Source organism: Anthonomus grandis, chromosome 11 (assembly GCF_022605725.1).
Source record: "Anthonomus grandis grandis chromosome 11, icAntGran1.3, whole genome shotgun sequence".
In the NCBI taxonomy this organism is placed as follows: Eukaryota; Metazoa; Arthropoda; class Insecta; order Coleoptera; family Curculionidae; genus Anthonomus; species Anthonomus grandis.
Window position 1 is genome coordinate 23,489,894 of NC_065556.1, and position 22,203 is coordinate 23,512,096.

At 32.9% G+C, this 22,203-nt stretch overlaps 2 protein-coding genes across 4 annotated transcripts; one reads left to right on the plus strand and one right to left on the minus strand.

Moving 5' to 3' along the window:
* The first annotated feature begins 194 nt into the window (after nt 1-194).
* On the plus strand, nt 195-17,113 carry LOC126741993 (peroxisomal targeting signal 1 receptor). 3 transcript variants are annotated; one of them, XM_050448513.1, is made up of 10 exons: nt 195-483; nt 533-666; nt 728-913; nt 1,367-1,526; nt 2,181-2,308; nt 2,369-2,554; nt 4,663-4,868; nt 12,422-12,587; nt 12,644-12,801; nt 16,600-17,113. In XM_050448513.1, exons 1-10 carry the CDS (start codon nt 294-296, stop codon nt 16,802-16,804), a joined length of 1,719 nt encoding a protein of 572 aa, XP_050304470.1. In that variant the 5' UTR covers nt 195-293; the 3' UTR covers nt 16,805-17,113. The 3 variants fall into 3 exon arrangements, with proteins under 3 accessions (XP_050304470.1, XP_050304469.1, XP_050304471.1); XM_050448512.1 differs by having other exon boundaries at nt 196-483; nt 4,663-4,877; XM_050448514.1 differs by having other exon boundaries at nt 196-483; nt 4,663-4,853.
* A 23-nt stretch (nt 17,114-17,136) lies between these two features.
* Nucleotides 17,137-22,143, minus strand: LOC126741994 (ran-binding protein 3). The gene is made up of 5 exons (XM_050448515.1): nt 21,988-22,143; nt 21,828-21,902; nt 20,946-21,769; nt 17,522-17,617; nt 17,137-17,453 (listed from the first exon to the last, which is right to left on the minus strand). The coding sequence occupies exons 1-5, from the start codon at nt 22,004-22,006 to the stop codon at nt 17,337-17,339; spliced, it is 1,131 nt and encodes a 376-aa protein (XP_050304472.1). The 5' UTR covers nt 22,007-22,143; the 3' UTR covers nt 17,137-17,336.
* Between the last annotated feature and the right edge of the window lie 60 nt (nt 22,144-22,203).

Genomic DNA, 22,203 nt, shown 5'->3' on the forward strand with positions numbered 1-22,203 from the left:
AAACTATGTAATATTCTAATCAATAAACTGTTTAAGAAAAATATAATAATATAAAAATAAATTTGTATGAAAATAGCAACACTGTGATGACTTTCGGTATTCATGTGGTGGAATTGACATACACCGGATGATAAAAAACCAGGAAAGAAGAGGAAGATGATTTAAAAATAAATGACAGATAGCGTTTATGTCACATGTCAAAGTTCAAATATCATCCGTGTTTATCTTTTAATAAATAATATCGAAATAATTTTGGGAAGAATCACTTAAAAGAACATTAGGGAGGTAGTGACATGGCGTTCAGGCCATTAACGGAGGGCGATTGTGGCCAGGTGAATCCGTTGACAAAGCTCACATCGCACATCACTCAAGATCATACGTTTTCTGATAACCATGGACAAACTTTCCCAAGTAGCTCAGATCAGTTGGTGGAGCAGTTCTTGCAGGAAACCAGGACCGTGCCCCAATCTTTTCGCATGGACGGTGAGTACTAACAACCATATAGGGCTCTGCTAATAGAAAACTTCTTTAGACTTAATGCGAGAGATGCATGAGATCGAGTCGCAAAGGGCCATTTTGCCACCCATCACAGCCTCCGCTATAAAAGATCAGCTGCAGGACAACGCGTGGGCCCAGCAGTATTTGCAAGATGGGAAAACTTTCCAAGTGAGATATTAACTAGCCTGGTGTACTTTGTAATATTGCTAATGTTTTCACTCTCACTTAGGAACATGACTACAATGATGTTTGGAATGAAATGACAGCCCAGGGACAAGATGGAATTAATTTTAACATGTTTGAGGATGCCTGGAAAGCTGTAGAAGCCCTAGAGATGGAAAAAGCCAATTTAAACCAGGGTGGTTCTGTACCTCTACAGGGTGGCATTGAAGATTCCAACTTTGTCTATTCTAAGGTAAATTAAATGGTAAAACTGTAGGGCAAACCACCTAAAGATTTTACTGTACTAGCTGTGGATATTTTTTGGTAGTTTTAGGCTAGTCTAGCAGTTTTTAGTGAAATTGGGAATTTTACTTTGCCTAAATTACTTTATATCACAAAAATTGGGTTGGGTTGGGTTGGTCTCACATTTTGCAACCTGTGAGAATTGAAATCTATTTCAGTAATTTTAAGAAGAATTTTTGCGGGGTCTTTTTTGGTATTTAGGAGATGCTTTGACTACAAAATTTTTTTGTATCTATTCCTACTTAAATGGCACTTTATTTAACTTTTAACTAACTGTTTTAGTAAAAAAATGTACTGGCATATTTCCATAACAGAATAGATATTTCCTCAGCCTGATTTTGTAGTAAAAATATTAGACAAGCATTTTGCTTGGGTAAAACTTATTTACTGTTCATCAATTTAGTTTATGAGATTTATGAAAAATGATGAGGAGAGCAAATTGAATCTTGAGCAAGGGAAACTCACCCATGATGAGGCTCAGGCCTGGACTGATGAATTTTTGCATAGTGCAGACACTGCTTCTCTGGATGATGTTTGGGCAGAATCTTATGATAAAAGTACTGGTAAGCAATTTAGATAAATTACATTTTTCTTCATCCTTTTAAAGAAACTAGTTACTAGTCATAGTCAAAATATACTTTGATATCTGAAAAATACAAATCCTAGAAAGCCTCAATTAATAACTAATGATAAGTTTAATAATATTTAAAATACTTAACAAATAAGGTTGTATAAAGAAAATTTAAATATATAGTCACAAAATATGATTAATATAACATCTACATAAATATATATGCGCCATTATCTACTAAAAGCATTCACTCAGATAAAGATTATAAATGTGTGTATTATGAAAACTGATTATTGTAAAACTTAGCTGATGATGGTATTGGTAGCTTTATTTTGACTTATTCACATATGAAATATAGTTTATCAGATTCTGTTTTATTACCACATAAGTTTCTTAATGCCCATTTTTGTAAAATTTACACTGACTGAAATAAGTATCCCATATTCACTTTCCCCAAAGCTAATTCCATATTGCAAATGTGAATGCCTTAATAGGACCAAAAGGGCATTTTTATTACAGCTAAACAACAAGACTGGATTTACCATTTTGTTAATATATAATATGAATAATCTCTATTAAATATATTACTGATGTATTTCATGTAAAAAGTCTTAAATCTACAATTAGTAAACCCTAATTTTTTAAGTGGATGAAGAAAAACCAGCCTTTTGGGATCAGCTGCAAAAAGATATAGAAAAAGCAATGGGCAACGACGAAAACTCCGCTCACCCATGGCTAGACGAATTCAACTCATATTACAACACTCCGCACAAGGTACACCCATAAAACTACTCATAGGCAAACATAAACTCATTTTAAAAAAATTTATTACAGGAATACGAATTTAGCACCGAAAATCCAATGTCAGATCTTCCAAATCCTTTAGAAAGGGGCAAGGAACTACTGAATCAAGGCGACCTGCCTAGTGCCGTGTTGTGTTTCGAAGCGGCCGTTAAACAGCAACCAGACAACACAGAGGCTTGGTTGCTTTTAGGGACTACACAAGCAGAAAATGAACAAGTTAGTATAGTATGGTAAATGTACCAAGATTCAGACAAAATTAATTATATTATTCAGAATTTAAATGTAAGGCTTCTTTTTTTTGGAGACATGTAACTTACAAAAAAATTGGGAAGTTATCTGATTAATGTGTTTTCAAATAGCAGCATACTAGTACCTGGAAGAATTCATTTATTAATAATTTATTTAAATCTGGGAATAAGCATGATCTTTCTAATTGCAGAGGGATTAGTACACAATCAGGTATATCTTAATTATAATTAATCAATAATATTGAATTTTATTAAGAGACTCATAAAGGTCAAAATTGCAAAATAAATTTCTATCAAATGAAAGTATATCATTAAATGGAATGGCTTTTGTATCTGTGTTTTGTGACTTGATAAAAGCTTTTGAACATGTCATATGAAAGGTTGAACCATATGGTTATAGGGGTGTAGCATTTATTTCGTTTAATTCCTATTTGTTTAGATGCTCAGAAATTGTATCAGTGCAATTTTGAAACTTGAGGGAACTTATTTGAGGAAATAAAAAAAAACGTCTCCAGAACTATGATCCCTTATAACTTATTATTCAATGCAATTTTCAGTGATTAGTATCTTGTTCTTACCTAATTTCAAATAATTCAGACACAGTACTGAAAAATAAATGTAATGAACTGGCTTTAAAAATTCATGGTTTTCCCAATATTTGCTTTATCTAAATCCCTCTAAAACAGTATGCGATTTCATCATGCAAAGAAATTAGAAATCATATTGAATAATGTGAAACTAATTTTCGTGAAAATACTAAATTTCTTGGTTTTACTTTGACTCGAATCTAAACTGGAAAGCTCATTGTGACTATCTTATACCTAAAATAAATTCTCACACTTATGTATTACGACAATTAAAAACAATTCTAACTCTGAGAAGTTATTAGGAGTATATTATACCAATGTAGATTCAAGGCTTAGTAATGGTGTTTGCTGTTTCTGGGGTCAACTTTATCAACATGTAGTGTTGTGAGCAATGGAACGTTCCCGTTTATCTCGAAGAATGTTCGCGAACGTTCACGACTTTTTTTGTGACGTTTATTCTCAAGAGCACGAATGAGCATGAATCCAAACGTTCCCCAAAAATGTGAACGTTCCCATAGCGTTAAAGAGTGAAAGTATAGGCTCAAATACCGGCCAGCCAAACACCTCTACCAATTTAATGGAACCGAAATCAAAAAAAATAAAACTCACTACCAAATCTGGGGCTGAAATTAATACCATTGAAGATGATTTTGAGTCTGACGAGTCTGAATTTGATTTAACGGAAATTTAAAATCAAGCGAGCGCGAGGAGGGAGAGGATAGTTCGGAGGAGAGTTCCTAAATAGGTTGTTTGAAAGTTTAACTTAATAAATAGAACATAAATAAACACAAACATTTGTAATTTCAGATATTTTCCTAATATGTTTCCTTTGCATTTTTTTCATTTATGCTCGTATGTGCTGAAAATTCTCGTTCGTGCTCGTTCATGCTCGAGGAACGTTCTCGAAAAATAAATTCTCGAGCATTTTACAACACTATCAACATGATATTCTAGTTGCCCAAAAAAGCAGGAATTTCCTTAATGCAAAGCTGTAAAGTGTTTTTTAGGAAATTTAATATTTTTACTGTCCCATGTCTATATATTTTTGAATTATGTCTGTACGTTTTTAATAATAGTATAAAATTAAAACGACAATGTGGTATACACCACTTTAATACAAGAAATAGTAATGATTTACATGTTAATTTAAGTAAGTCGAAATTGGCATTTTGATCACCAAATCATATTGGAGATCAAATTAAAAAGCACAAAAGCGAAAAACTATTTAAAAATAACCTTAAACAGTTGTTGATAGAAAATCTTTTTATTGTATTGAGAATTATTTAAAGATTTTAATCTAGGCCCTTCCGTATTTTATTTTTTCATCTCTTACCTAGCTTTTAGTTTTTAGTAAATTTTGACTATTCCTATACAACTTTGTACTATGGAAATAAATGATTTGTAACTTATCGTTGTTTCGTACATTTTTCAACCAAGATGTAATTTATGAACGACGATAAATACAAGATCTTTTATTTTTTTAAACTAGGATCCAAGTGCAATAGCCGCCTTGAACAAATGTCTCCAATTAGACCCAACCAATTTGAAGGCGTTAATGGCGGCCGCGGTCAGTTATACGAACGAAAGCTACTACAACCAAGCGTGCTTCATGCTCGTCAATTGGCTGAAAAACAATCCGAAATACAGAGATCTGGTCCCTCCCGATATGAACTTATCCCGGCAAGTTACAAGCTTGTTAGTTCAGTAAGTTTTTGTGTGGTGAAGGTCCGTTGCATTTCGCGTTATTTTTTTTAGGTAAAGGTTATAGCTGATTAGTGATTGCATAATAAATATAGGGCAGTGAGGTATAGTAATGTATAGGGTCTTTCAGACTAACACAAATTTGTCTATTTTTTAATTGTATTGACTGTGATTTATCCATTTTTTAATCCTTTTTAAGGAATAACTATTTAAATTATTCAATAAAAGTAAGTCGGGCTTGTCTGACATGAGCAATCTAAACATAGTTTTCTATCTAATACATTAACAATTTTTTATTATTTGATGCATTTGACGCATTCGATGCACAATTCAATTTTTTTTGAAAATCAGTTTGTGGTATCTGAAAGGGTTGATTTTCAAATCTCATTACAAATTTAAATACAGTCAATTTTATAATAAATCAGTGTAATCCTTTGACAGTTGTATTCTATAATCTGGAAAAGGCTTTTGATTATGTAGATCATGGAATAGTGAAAAAAATCGCTAACGAATTACCTCAGACGTGTAAAAGAGTGTTTCAATAATTGAATGGCTCCGCCGAACAACGTTGTAAGCGACTTTAATTGCGATATTGAGATTTTCAGAAAATAACGTTGTAAACGACATTTTCTACCGCATGGCAGTTTTTGGTATCAGTTTTACATGAACGTGGTTTAGATGGCAGCACGTTAAATGACTTCGAAAACAGGTTGACGCGCTCGGAACAACGTTGCAACCAACAAAATGTCCGGCGCGGAGAGTGTTGTTTTTTCGCCCGGTGATCAAAAGCGCTTAAATAATGGTAAAAAGAGGAAAATTAAAGTTAGTGAGTAGAAAGATAAGTGTCGTAAGCGTTCAAGAGATTCTGGAAATCCATACATATCCAAAAGAAAGCAGCCAGTGCCTGGAAAATTACCACCTGAAGAGGTAAGTCACAACATTTTCGATGTGTTAGTTATTTTGCTGTTGAGTAGAATATGCAAGTGTCAATACAAGTGTGGATTGGTTGCCCATGAAGAAATGCTAAAATTATTTAGGGACTTCTACAGTATGGACTATAAATAACAAACAAGGTTTCTTGCTTCTTGCATCAAGGTAGGGGATATAAATCGCCGTCGAGTGAATGAAAACATCTCTACTAGACATTGTACACCTCGACGCCTACAGATTCTGGTTGACAAAATAAAGTTCACCACGCCCTTGACCGATGGCAGAGGCGCGCATGGAAATCATACTAGGATCCCTGATGAAACAAAAGAACAGATCAAACAGCATATTTCTTCTTTTCCTCCTCAAGAAAACCACTACTCCAGAAATATGAGCAAAAATAATAATAATAATAATAATATTCTTTATTTAGCACTTGGCTAATACATTCAATTTGCTAAATTTAGTAGTATAAAAAATAAGTAAAACCTATAGTAATACATAAACTGTACATCACATAACGCTATTTCTAAATAAATGTTTTTTAACATTTTTATTAAATAACCTTAAATTACTTGCGTTCTTGATTTCTAGTGGAAGAGAGTTAAAAGCTTGCAACCCTTCAAAAAACAATGATTTTTGCAATAAAGTTGATCTAACTCTTGATATATGATAATCATTTCTTGACCTTATATTATATTGTTGAAAGTTGGATCTTTTCTCTAAAAAATGTTGCAGATATGATGGCATAAATCCATGCTCTATTTTATAAATTAAAATTAAATTTGCCTTAAGAATATTTTGCTTCACAGGAAGCGATTTTAATATTTGAAGCATCTGATTGATAGGTGTATATTTATTACCGTTAAGAATAATTCGCATTACTTTATTTTGTTGAAGTTGTAACTGATTTATATATTCCTGAGAGCATGATATAAGTAACGAGGAACAGTAATTAAAGTGCGGCAAAATAATTGTATTGTATACTAACATTTTAGTCCATTGAGACAAGCAATTAGAAATTCTCCTAAAAAACCCAACTTTCTTGGCAATCTTTTTAGAAATATAATTTACATGACCATGAAAATTTAATTGTTGATCTAAGAGTACTCATACATATTTTATTTCACTGACAAATTGAATTTTTGACTTATTAATTTCAATATTTAAACCTTGATCTAAAAATTTTTTACAATTAGGAAATTACAAAAAGGAATGTTTGAATCCTGACCTGAGTATCAAGAAAATGTGGCAGCTTTTCTGCATTAAATACACCGACAGTACTGCAAAACTTCACATGTACCGGGATGTTTTTCAAAGTGAGTTCAACCTAAGATTTAGTCTGCCTAGGTATACCTGTACTTATTGTGATCAGCTGCACATTCAGCTCATTACAGTTGCCACTGAAGAGAGAAAAAAAATTATTGAAAATCAAAGCAAACTTCTTCATATGAAGGCTGACTCCGCTTACAAGGCGCTTGCTGAAGATAGAGAGAGTGCCGTATTAAGCTCTGAAAACGTTGTGCTTTGTGTGGACCTACAACAAGTTTTATTTTGCCCAAACCTCACGCATAGTAACGTATTTTACTAGAGGCAACTATCGTGCTACAATTTGGCTATACATGACCAGGGGAGAAACATGGCTTATATGTTTTTCTGGGATGAGACCACTGCCAAGCGAGGTGCTGCGGAAATAGCATCATGCGTTTTAAAATATGTTGAGCTTAACTTTACAAAGTTGAAGCCAGGCCAACTGAGAATTCTTAAGCTTTGGTCTGACAGATGCGTAGGTCAGAACAACAACTGGCGGATTATAGCTGTTTTGCAGCACCTGCTCTTGAATGAATATTTCACTACCGTTGAGCAAAAGTTTATGACGACGGGTCATAGTTTTCTACCCTGTGACAGGGACTTTGCTCTAATTGAACGAGCAAAAAAGGGTAAAAAAGTGTATGTTACTCACCAATGGGTGGAAGTCATAGCTAATGCCAAGGGACCACCCAATCGTTTTACTGTCTGTGTTATGGATACAGCAGACTTCAAAAACACCGACATTTTGTTAGATTCACTGGAAAAAAATAAATTCAGTGTAACTAGCCCTGTATGGTACCAAATTACAAAGGATGATCCTATAACATTACGTGGAAGGAAATCACAAAATGGACTTCGCACTCATTAGCAAAAAAAGTAAAGGGGCCAGGGAAGAAAAGTATGCCCCAGTAAAAGTTTCTCGGTTCCCACCTTTATACAAGGATAGACTCCCGATCAAAGCGGCAAAGAAAAAGGACTTGTTGGATATGTGCAAATACATCCCGCCAGAATATGTGCCTTTTTATGAAAATATTAAGGTTGAACAATAAGAAAACTTAAGATTTTTGTATTCATTATTATTAAAGATCATATTTGAAAACTACCTACTTACATTATTGAATCAGCCCCATTTAATTCAGTATTATACGTCTTGTTCAAAGAACAACGTTGTAAGCGACGGCGCTTGACGGTACCCGAAAAAATACTTTTAAAATGTCAATATCTCGGTAAGATATGATAATAGTATAGTATAATAATATTTTCTCTTATAGGTGATTTCACTCAATAACAAAGCCTCGTTTATAATAAGAAATTGTAAATTAGAAATTAATTTCATTGAACAATCAGTGTTTTTTCGAATTTCTGAAAAAATAAGTTTTTGTCACTTGCAACGTTGTTCGGCGGAGCCATTCAATTGTTCTTTTTTAAATAATTTACATTGGCAATAATGTCTTTTAGACATTTAAAGTAATTTTTCATTTAATTTCAGGCATTGTCGCCATTTTATTTATATCTTCCAGGAATTTTTAAAAAAACTTTTATAACTAAACAATATTTACAATACAGGAATTAATAAAAATCCGTACAAGGAACGCCACAAAAGAAAGAAGCACAAATTACAAAACACATCAATAACATATGTTACTAACTTAACGGCGCTCCTACAACAGTAATTGTATTTATAATAACTTAAATGAAACACGCATTGAAATGCGAACTAAATCCTCTTCCTCGCGTATCTACTGCCAAACTTCTTGGCTTATTATTACCATCAAGTTATTGATCAAGAACATATAATTACTTTGAGTAAAAATCATCGGGATGCTGTGCTTATCAAAATGTCTATTGTACCAGTTCATAAAATTTGGTCATTTTTAAATTAATGTTTATTAAATGGATTTACATGGACATTTTTAAATGATCAATTTATATAATAGTTTTACTTGGTATAGCCGTTTTGTCTTTCAGTGTTTGAGGCTCATCTTACATATGACGTGCAATTCTGAAGTGTGGCCAATTTTGTAAATATTCATTTTATAATTTCGAAGTATTGCTAACGCAAACCAGAGAGAATCTTTTAGGCAAAATTGAAATAGAAGAGGGAAGTTTCTGTGTTGCTCGAAGGACAATGCAAATCAATCAACCTTCTAATTTTCCAAACGAAATAAATGTTCTTAAAGAAATTGCTTATAATAATAACTATGACCCCAAACTAATTATTAAAATTAACAAAAATTAAAAAACAGAGCTTGCCTAAAGTTAAAAAAGATAGTAAATTCATATCTCTACCATTCATTAATTCTCATCTAAATAAGAAAATCAACAATAGCTTCATTAAACACCAATCAGAATTACAAATTTCTTATAAACTTGTCCCATTATCAAAGAGTGGTATTTACAGATTGCAGTGTGATTCTTGTGATTGCTCATATGTGGGACGAACTTGTAGACCCTTAAAAACACGCATAGCCGAGCACTTAAGTAGACCCTCATCTGCATTTGGTGAACATATAAAATCTAACAACCATAATTTCAGTCCAAAGTCTAATAGGTAACCTCTAAGAACTATAACCGACTAGATTTTCTTGAAGACATTTATATCACCAACGAGCTCATAAAAAATCCCTCTTGTTTAAATATACAAGTGAACCTTAACAGACCATTACATAGAAGACTCCACAATTGGCAACTTTCTAATTTAAAAGTTCGCTTTACATCCTTTAAGGATAACAACTTCCTTATACGAAAAAAAATTCACTGTTGTAGTCTAATTTGTGCCACCAATTTATAACCAACTCGCACTACCGCACATCATTTACGATAATGACATCTAGACGGATCTGTCGCTACTACCACTCTGATAGGTTCGCATAATATAAATATTTATTTTAAAGTAAATTTAACTGTAGGCTAACCTAATTTGACACACATTTTTCCCGCCATCTAAGAAACCACAATAAATGTAAACAAAACACAAAGGAGACCAACGTTCTCCCCTTTTTAAATACTGTTCGTCCTGTTTAGTGTTCTGTATAGTCTTAAGTATGTCTAAATGTTACGTGTAATTTTAATAATATCGAATGTGTTCCCACTATGGTAAACTTCTGGGCTTAACTGACAAGTGAGTACATTCCATTCGTTCACCTTTGACTATAGTGTCTTTTACGCATTTAACACCCAACTCATTTCAGTTAGCACTGATGATGGCTCATACGCCGAAAGCGCTCTGCTAAGCTTTTAAAATAAAAATTGCTCTGAATACATCTGGTTTGATTGATTTGTAAAATTGAAATAGTTCTGAGAGGAATTAACACGATAATTTTAATTTATTCGTTTTTTTTTTTCATTCTGTTTATGTCATTTTATTTATTTTGAATACATTGTTTGCTACTTTGTTTGTTTTATTATTGAATGCTTAATTCTAGTAATGGAAGCAACGTCCTAATTAATTCTTTATTCTAAAATTATCTTATTCCACTTAATTGTACTGTTTTGATTTAATTTAATTATACAGGTCTTAGCCTCCAAATACTAAATTTTATTATAAATAAATAAATAGATAAATCTGGCCTTTATTAAGTAAAACTAAAGAAAAAATCAATATGGCGGAGTCGAACGAGACAAACAAATCTACTTTCAAAATTCCAACACCATAGTTAGCCTTAAGATTAACAAAGATAAACATATTAAGAGTTACAGTGCGGTGATAACAGAAATATGGCACAAATTAAATTACAAATATTAAAAAAAAAACATACATCGTAGTTTAAAACTGCAGGAGAGACCTTCAGTACACGCAATAGATAAGCAATTATAGCAGCCGATGGTCATTACTTTGTCTGATTCAAAAGAAGCACTGTTTTAAGCTTATATTTAAAATTTAAAACTTTTAACTCTATTGGCAACTGGTTCAAAAGAGAAATTGAGGTAAAATCAAAAATGAACTTCTAAATTTAGGAAAATTGTACAAAAATGTATGCCTGGTTTTAACACTATCAAGTGTTGACCTTGTATTAAAAATACTATCTAGTTGGGTATTTCCGGCCATGGTATTCCTGTATTATGTGGTCGCGCCTGTTTAGACCAAAAATAAGTCTACAACGTGCATTTTTTATTACTTGAACCTTAGTTCGTTCAAGGAAACTAAGGCAAAGATAATGAAGTTACAATAGTTGAATCTTGAAAGTGCCAAAGCCTCAGACAATACCTTTCTTAAGTTCAAATTAAGGTAATCACGATTACAATACAATAACTTTAAAATATAAAATGCTTTCTTCCTAACGTCAGCAACGTGGCGATCAAATTTTAGTTGTGAATCCAATACTAGACCCAAATCCACATACTCAAGCGGAATATGATCACTACAAATCTTAACATTAACCTTCAAAAAGTCAACCTTGCTTTTACTTGCAAACAACATTGTATTTGGGTTAATACCAGTTTTAAAAATGACAAATTAGCGTTCATGGCAATGTTTTGACTTTTAGGTTTATACAAACGTGTTTAACGCAACCACTATGTTATCAAACCGATTTTGACTTTATTAACTGAGATTTACCTGATGAATTAATGAATGAATCATCGCTTTATTGTTAAAAATCTTACAATTTGTAGACAAAGCTGATAAAGTAAAACACAAAAACAAACAAAACAAACAAAAATAAAATAAAACAAATATACAAACTTATACAAATCAATAATTGTATGTGGTCAAAGGTATGGATAAATAAACAAAACACTACATTCCTACTAGCTACATAAAACAGTACATATAAAAACAATAAATCAGTCTGTGTGTGTGAAGTTAAAATGAAGTATTAAAAAAATCGTTTACCGAGTAAAAGGATCTCTCCAGTAGGAATGATTTTAATGCCTTACGGAAAGTAGGAAAAGATGTGATGGATTTGATGTTCAATGGCAAATGATTGTGCATTTTTTTTGCTTTGTACAATATAGAGTTTTTTACCAATTCTGAATGTGGAGTAGGCAGATATAAATCATACTCCGCGTTTCTGAGATGATAATTATCCGATGGCCTATCTGAATTTGATGAAACGTGCTTGCGAATTAGACTGATGTTAGGTATTACAGTGTACATGTATTCTTTCTTCTCTTTTTAACTTGCTTGCCTTCTTTTAATATTCGATCATTTGACTTTGTTCAAAATGATCTGACTATTGCGCTTGTATTGTTAACTAATCAAAGAACTGCTTGTAAATTATGTATGTATATCCGTATATTGCATGAAAAAAATATATTCGTTTTCAACCCCTTTATAACTGTATTCTCTCCATAATTCCACATTTCAGAACCAACCAGAAGTTGGTGCAAGATTTATACCTGAAAGCCGCCCAAAGAAACCCGCAAAATCTGGACTACGAGGTGCAATCCGGCCTCGGGGTCCTTTGCAATCTGACCGGGGAGTACGAAAAGGCCGCCGATTGCTTTAGGGCCGCCTTATCTGTAAAACCCGATGTGCGTTTTGCCTTTTTTTTTTCGCTAAATTCCGGTTATAATTTGCCCTGTTTTAGGATGCCAGACTGTGGAACCGTTTAGGGGCAACTTTGGCCAACGGATCAAAATCTGAAGAGGCGGTGGAGGCTTATCATCACGCGTTACGACTATCCCCCGGGTTTATTAGGGCCAGGTACAATGTAGGCATCACGTGTATCAATTTAAGGGCATATAGGTGAGTTTGTTTTTTGGTAAAATTATTAGAAATTATCGCGTATTTCAGCTGGTCAGCTTTATAATCTACATATTATAATTAATTAATAAGTGTTAATTCGGGTTTCCACGCGCTGTCTAGAGGATCCCTTGATTCATGTGACGTCGAAATTTAGTTCGAGACGTTCGGCTTTGGCAATAATTGTTATTTTTGTTGTCCTTCTAGATTGTCTTGATACTTCTTTTACTGGTTTAAGTTCCTCTAGTTCATCTAACGTATCGAGCAATGTAGAACTACGAGATGGAACAGAAAACGCTTTTTTAGGTGAATTGATATTCAGAAATCGATAATTTTCTTTTTCTTCGGTACGTGAACTTATGACATTCCAGTCTTAACCTTTTTCAACCTCTTGAGCTACAAGTCAAACTATGTCAACTATTTTCGAGAGTTACATGTATTGAACTATATGCTTTAAGTTGAAATTTATGCTTAAGATAAAGACTTAATACAGAGAGTTGACTCTGAAAGCTGAAAACACCACAAGAGAAAATTAAAAGTACTTTTTACTATCTGTACAGAGCTTTTACTAACGACTGACTTCACACCTCATATCCCTTTTCATTTCACAGTGAATAAATAGGTCTTCGCTGAAACTCGTTCGAACTTTGAGAAAAGGTAATTCAGGTAATTCTAAACAAAACTTTTCACGGCAGTACCTGGCTATAAAAATCAATAGAACCTATATATCGCTCCTGATTACATAATGGGAGCCATATTAATCATGTCCTAGGCAAAAAAAATGGTACACTAACCATAATAAGTTTATGGTTAAGATAGAAAGCATGCTTTAACTTCAACTTCGCCATTTTAAGTTAATCTGTAAATTATAATTAATGCATTATTATTAACGTAGTCCCATACCCACCAAATCTTCATCAATAATTCTACACTGGTGTCCACATCTACACGAATGTCGTACGATTAATCCTAAGACTTAGATCCAGGATGAAACGCATCAAAATAGTAAGCACTTACATTCTCACGCAAATACAGGTCTGGTGACCTTAAGTCTTGGGTGTAGAAATTAAATAAGAACCAGTTATGAGTTAACAAAAGTACGATAACGTTTCTCCTACTCCTTCTCTATTTATGATACAAAATATCGACCCAAATTCAAGAAGGAAGGCCGACTGAGGACTGGCTCTGTATTACCAGCTCCCAACTAAACTCGGAAAAGGAGGTTGTGCCCCAAACGACCTTTTCCCAAAGTATGAGCGAATTTTACCGAAGAGCTTTTATTTTTTTGTGAAAGAACCTCATTTAGACATAAAGAACACCTATACAGTATGCTAAATATCTTCTTCTTTCTTGAATTCAGAATTCTGCGTGAGTCTTAGTCGCATTGCTCTTCATCTTCTACGATCCTGTGCTTCCACTTTCCACTGCTTGACAAATCTGCTGCGACAGCATCTCTCTCTCGGTCCACCATTGATCTTCTGCCATCTGATCTCTCAAGGAATACTGTCTATAAATCTGTGATTTTCCGATTTTATTCCTTTAGCTTTTATCGGTCTGAATATGTTTTCACTGCCATACGTTGCCGCCAATTTAGTAGCCTCCTCCACACTCCAGTTGTTTCATCTCTATTGGGTCCAAACATCATTCTGAATATTTTTCTTTTAAAAGAGCTTATTTATTTCCCGTTGATTGAGGGACATTATTCATTTGAGAAATCTGAGAGTTGGAAGAAAGATAAGATTTTGCCTATTCGTGGACTTTATCTCTTAAACTATAACTCTTAATTTTATTGATTAGTTAATCCAATCCACACACATTCGACTTTTTCAGACTAAGAACGACCTGAGCTATGCATTATTATATTATTGAATAAAATATAAATTTCATCTTTTGCGTAAGGATTAGGTGTTTAAGCGATAATATTAGGTTTTAGTAACTTTTAAAAATCAGATTTTTGCTAATGGCATGGTGATGGTAACTCGATCAGTAGTATAAAGCCGTTTCCTTGCCATAAGTAACTCCTGGGCGAATTATTTCACTGTAAAAAGTTAGTTTGGATTGTATCTTAAGCCAACAGCAATTTTGAACCTTGTTGCGCAAAATCTTTCGTTAGCTGCGTCACTATTCTGTTAACTGCATATTCCCAGCCAAAATTAAATAACAGCGGAGGTCTCCTTGTTAAAGTCTTGATGTTAAACTGAATAGCGTTGATGTTCTGTTTCCTTCTATTACCTGTTCATATGAGTTTGTTACGCACATTTGTATTAGCTCTACTAAATTTCCTTAATATGTCCTTGTTTAACATTGTCAGCCATAACCTGCTTCTTTTTATGAAGTTATATTGGTTCCATATTTTTATAATCACATCATACATTTTTTTGGTGTAGAACGATTCATCTCTGTTTTAGCAGTTCTCTATTTATACTATCATTGCCTGACGTTTTGTCTTTGAAAGAAGTTATCGCATTATATATGTGGGTGTTAATATTCTTATATCTGCTGAATGGAAGGTATAGTGTCTTCTCGCTCTGTATCACTCTCAAGATTTAGTCACTTTTGAAAGTACTTCTGCCATTTTCCGATTCCGTCATTATTAGCCCGCCTGATTCTTTTCTCACGGCTTTCCACCAGTGGCTTTTGTTACCTCTACCTCGCATTCTCAGTCATACCACTTCCTCTGCGAGTATTTCTTTCTCCTTCAATGGACATATTGTTATTTTACTTCCCACCTTGTCTTAGACACTCAAATTTGTTACTTATGACTATTTTATATTTAACTTCTTTATTTGGTGCTTGAAAGGCTTCTGGACTATAGGTCCCATCCTGCTTTTTGTTGATTTTGCTCGATTTTCTGTGCTATTCTTATTCTCAACTTGGTTATCACCAGGAAATGATCGGTATCGCTGTCTACTCCTCTCATACTCGTTAGTTATTAGCACTGCTCTCTATTAGCCGGTGTCCATTATGATTTGCTCTTGCCTGTCTAGGGCAAACGCTAGCTTAGCTCTATATTATGCTTTGAGGCTGCTTTATACTGTTGGTCTAGTAGTTCGTAAAATTTCTCCTTGTTATCAACAAAAATTCCCAAAAACTTGGTACTGCTTCCTATTTTAAACTGGGAATTACTTATTATAAGGGAATCAGGTTTTTCTAATTTGTTTTATTTGGTCCTGAATAGAATTAGATTAGTTTTTTCTTTATTTAGACATAGGTTGTTGTTCTTAAACCAATTAACTGCCAATTCAAATACAAACTCCCCCCTTTCAGTAAGTTCATTGATATTAGATGCTTTTATTGACAGATTTGTGCCATGCAAATTGTGTTATATTGCAATATGGGTAATGCATTTTAAAACTGAGATCATTAACAAAAATTATAAACAGAATAGGTCCCAATATGCTACCCTGAGGCACTCCTACTGTATTTTGTAATATATCCAATTTATGCACTATGTCATCTTTCTTAGCGTTAAAATCTCCTATTACTATCTCTATATTATGCTTTACTGTTGGTCTAGTAGTTCGTAAAATTCCTCCTTGTTATCCTCTTCAGCATTTTCTGGTGGATCATATATAGAAAATGAGACCTTACCTTAACCTTTCATTGACTTGAAATCCATCAATGCTGTTTGCTATGAAAAAGCCACTTCTTGACCAGAAGACTAAAGCGTTTTCCATCTATATATCTTTCTATCAACAAACCAAAAGCTTATTTGTTGCCTTTTATTTAAATTTTGGATGGTATGCTAATTTTCTCAATACGAATCTTTTACATAATAAAGCAATATTCGAAATTATTTAGGGAGGCTGCAGAACACTTTTTAACAGCCTTAAACCAGCAGGCCAGAGGAAAAGATGTACTCAACAGCGGAGCCACCTCACAAATGTCCGACACAATCTGGTCAACTTTGCAAATGTGCCTGTCGCTAATGGACAGAACGGACCTCAGACCTCTAGTAAAAGATAGGAATCTTGCGGAATTAAATAAGATTTTCAATATAGATTAAGTCAGTAGATTTTTATAATTGGGTTTATCAAGTTAAGGTGTAACTTTTATGGGATTTTTTTGTCTTTGATATATTATATTGTTTACCAAAATGTTAAGGGGTTACAAGTTTTCGATTTACTTGGATGTTCAAAAATTTAGGTAATAAAATAATATTGCTCAAGAATAGGGTCTACCGGAACTACTAATAGTTTCTTTGGTTTTAAGTTCAATGATGTTTATTTTTAAAACTTTACAGTAAATTCACATAATTATATTGGATTTTTGTTATATTTTGTTGTACTAAATAAATTTTTTTTTCAAAATTCAATTGATTTTTCAATAATACCCCAATAAAGCAAAAAAATATAATCAGTACTACCTTAATAGAAAATAAACCAACATTAATGTTAAGTCTCATCAACTGCTGGTACATATTACAAAAAAAAATTAATAAAAACAATCTTAAAGATTTAGTTTCGGTCGCGGCATTCCTACACTTCATCATTGTCCGTCACTGTCATCAAAAGAACTTAGCGCTAAAATGAAAAAGATCACTTTTCTTCTTCTGGTTTATCTGTTTGGAGCTTTTTCCTTTTTTGTAGTGATATTTCATTTTCTAGGCGCAACTGTAAATGGGTATAAAGCTGTCTGGAATCATCTATATTTGCCTAAAAAGAAAAACAAACAAAAATTATACAAGTCTTGTTAGTAGAGGTAATGTTTTCACAGGACTTACCATTATAAGGAAAACTTTTACTTCTCCATTTGAATCTAACGCTGTTAACCTAATACTTTTGTCACTGGCTTTATCTATGGTCATTTCGGCCCAAATCTGTTAGAATAAATTAAGAAAAAATGATAAATACAAATATAAATAGGATCACTTAATATTAAAAAATGAAAACCTCTAAATTTTATCTATACAATAAATAATCTTTCAATTAGCTCTAAAACAAGATGGACTTAAAATGATCAATTAGGAGCCACATCAAACATGTAACAAATAGGGTAATGAAGGTGTTGGTTTTAGAGTCTCCCTTGTTAGACCATATTTGGAGTATGGGTCAGTTGTTTGGTCCCCATATTACAATTGAGCAGCTCAAAAAACTCCAGAATGTTTTTTTTTAGATTTGCTGCATTTATCAGTGGATATCAGAGGGATGAATATAACTATCAGTGGGTAAGAAATTGTCCAAATTTGTCTACACTAGAGTAAAGAATTTTACTGGATTTATGTTTCCTACATAAAGTAATTAATACTGCTAAAGACTGTTCTCAGTGGACAGTTTTTAAACTTAGAATTTCTTCTTGAAATATTAGACAGTCTGAAACTTTTGTAAAATACTGCTTCATCACACTAACTACTGCATGAATGAACCAAGTACATGACTGGTTTGCAGCACTAGTGGCGTGCAAACAATGTAGGCAAAAAGGCATTGCATACCCTAGCAATATTTGTAAAATTAGAAAAATAAATTACAATATAATATTCACTTCTTCCTTTTATCAAAAATATCATTTTCATCTGCATTATAAAGCAAACGCAAACATTTCCAGGAATCCAAAATAGGGCAATCTTGCTTTTAAGCGCACTTGCTATTCCCCATGTAGGTGGCCCATATGCGGGCTTCGTAAGGTGGACATTGCCTTGATATGAAAAATATATGGAGATGCGAAGGCAGCACCTATTATAGCGCTTATACGCGACAAGCGAACGCAATTAATTAAATTAGATTTTGTTCTAAAAAATTACCACGTGTAGTACAGACTCGATGGGCCTATAACTCCAGAACTGTAAACGTAATTTTCGGTGAACTTTTTAATTTGAAAAACCTATTTAATGATATGCTTGAAAATCAATCAAACTGGGATGGGGAGAATCTTTCGGCAGCTAGAATGTATTTATTTACACTAGAAGATTTTGAATTCAATTATTTTTTGGAAATTTTCAAATATTTGTTCAGACGGATGTACTGTATAATATAATACAGTCGAAACTATCTGATATTGGCTATTGTATTAAAAAAAATTAGAGTTTCAAAGCATTTTTGGAGAATTTCTTCATAGAATTCGAACAAATATATAGTAAATGTGCGAATGCTTATGGCGAACCTCGAAGAAAACGAAATATGGATGATGTTAAAACGCATTACAGGCGAATTTTCAGAGAAATAGTTGACGACAACAAAAGCGAAATTGATGATCGCTACAGGGAAATTAGACTATTAGATTTTTTCTGTCTTTTGGATTCTGATTGTTTTGAAACTTTTAGAAATAAATTTCCAGATGAAATATTCAATGGATTAAAATTGAAATACGGAAAAAAGTTTGATTTTGAGAGATAAAAAAATGTGCGAAGTGCTCCCTCAATTAATCAAATTAGCAAAATTAATCGTAACAATACCCGCTAGCTCGGCATCTGCAGAACGTTCATTCTCTAGATTAAAACGCATCCACACGTATTTACGTAATACTCAAGGACAAGAAAGGCTTAGCAGTTTTTCAATAATTTCCTTGGAGAAAGAACTCTTGCTAGATTTAAAACGTAAGTCGATTTTTTATGATGATGTTATCAATGCATTTTTGGTGAAAAATCGTCGTATTGAACTAATTTATAAAAAATGATTGTTTCTGTTTCTCAGTTAGTCAGACATTTTTAAATAATTTTAATAATTTCCAATTAAATTTGTGTAAATAAATACAATGTTCCACTTCATCAAGAAAAGATGGTAAGTACATTTTAAAAAATTATGCTACCTTATTGCCTAGTGCCTACCCTACTCTTAATACCACTGCCTGCTATGACAAATAAATCTGTTTTACTCTAAACTTTTTAAGTAAAAACTAAAACAAATTTTGTAAAAATTATTCTTTCTTCAATCATAATCTTGTTAATAATTTGTGGCTGTGTAGAATCAATTACTTTGCTTTTTATGATTTTATTTCATGTTGGGTGATAAGGGGTGACATGCTTAACAGTTTTTACTAAACTTGGATGTAACTTATTATTTTTGGTTACAATGTAAATGGATTCCATAGATAATTTTTTTTTCCTTTATTTCAGATTATATAAATAAAAAAACAAATATAAAGTGAAATGGCATCAAAGATCCTTAACTACCCTATTAGGTACATCACACAAACAATACTAATAAATCAATAATGTTCCTAATTTCTAACTGCTTTATTATTCCCTAATACTATATGGCCCAAGATTAATTAAGAACTACTTAACTGCTTTAATTTTAGTTTAAACTGCTTCTCACTTGTTTGTTATATTGCTACTTAACTTATTATAAAGCTTAATGCGCATATAATCAGGACCCTTCTCATATAAAGTTAAGCAATGTACTGGAAAAGGGATATTATTTGTATGTGTACTATCGTTGTGATTGATATTTACTGGGAAAAAAGTCTGACTATTTTTAAAAACAAACATCAATAGCTGAAATATGTACAGAGCATAGATGGTCATGCCTGCATGATTGTGGAAAATTCACTTTATACATTATTCTATTAAGAGGTTTCTGTATTACAAAAATTTCTTAAGCCCTAGACTTAGAAGCCCAAAAAATTATACCATATCTAGCAGTGCAAAATACAGTATTATTCTATCCATATATTTTGAAACAAACCTAATGCAGTAACAAATTTAAATGAGTTTTCCATTCAGATATATGGTAAGACCAGGTTAAAAACTCATAAACAAAAATTTTCAAAAACTTGGTACTACTTCCTATTTTAAACTGGGAATTACTTATTATAAGTAAATCAAGTTTTTCTAATTTGTTTTATTTGGTCCTGAATAGTTTTATATTAATTTTTTCTTTATTTAGACATAAGTTGTTGTTCTTAAACCAATATAAACACAAACTCCACCCTTTTAGTAAGTTCATTAATATTAGATGCTTTTACTGATCTAAACAATTCAAGAGCATATCCCCTAACTCCATACATATACAATTTTCCCAAAAGCATTTCCCTGTTTAGGCTATCGAATGCCTTTGAAAGTTCCAAAACTATATCGAGCCCCACAATTACTTAAAATACACAGATTGTGACAATCTCAGATTTGCCACATTCTTTAATGCTTTGCCGTAAGAAATTCATAAAACAACCTGTATAAGTTTTACTTTTAGTGAAATCACAAAAAATTTTACCTTAGTATTTATTATGACTCTTAAACTCCCGGCTGCCCTAAAAACTATCCTACTGCCAACGTGGTTGTCATCTGTCTCAAAATCATTCAATCTCAAAGTCCCTCTACCTCTCTCCTGCCAGTTACTGGATGCCTTATCGAAATAAAATAATTTACATGATATACTCAATATGTTTGTCTCCTCCTCTTCTCCAGTCTTCACTTGTACTTCCTCGTACTTTCTCTTATTAGCCCTAGACTCCTCATATTGTCTTGCTGACTCAGTAAGGGACTTTGTATCTTTATCTTTTGTTGCATTTTCTAGCTTTGCGTCACTTTTAACTGCTGAACTGAATAACATATCACTACTACTTGAGGTATCTCCATTGGTAGTAGATTCACTGCTTGTAGAAGGTGATGCCTCAGTAATTACGTCTGCAATGACTCTATCTTGGAGGTTTTGTCCAAATACAAATGTGGGGGTTGCTTTGGTAGTTGCTGTAGTGCTAGTCGATATAGGTTCTACAGCTTGAGGAGGTTTAGCATCACTTTTTATAAGGGGTACAAATCTGACTTCACCATTCACAAGTTTCTTATCACTATTATCACTTTTATTATCAGTTTCATTAGCAGGCTTACTAAACGGGTTAAAACTGCTTTGTCTAAGGACAAAGGTGCTGGAAGTCGGTGCAGACGAGTTTACACTCAAAAGAGATGGCTTCAGAATGTTTTTTCCGAATTTGCTGTGCTCCAGAGAGAATGGATTTGAATTGGTGGACTTGAACGGGTTCGATGGGGCACATATTTTAAGATCTTCGGGGTTGTCGACTTTATTTGGTGTTTTTTCTACAAATAAAGGAAGGTAGGGTTTAACTGTGATAAATGTTTACACAAACATTATTACCTTGTTTGGACGGACACTCGTCCTTTGGCTCCTCTACTTTCATTTTTATTGCGTTATTGGCCGGGGTATTATCATCTAAAAATAACGTTAAAATGATAAAGCGCCAATTCTACCAATTATCGAAGAATCTGTAAAAAAAAAATATAAGAAAAATACGTACTCGACTCTACGTCCGCCATTATCTTTCACGAATTTCTGTCTTCTTTATTTATTGTTTAATTGGTAGAACATGGTTTTAAGCAAGAAGCAACACGGAGAATTTTGACATGTTAACAGTCACATGGCTGTAGTGAACGTCATTGCTCTAAAACTAGAGCTTCTAAACCATAGAACTAGTTTTATATTGGTAAACTCTAACTCAATTTCAGAACAAACT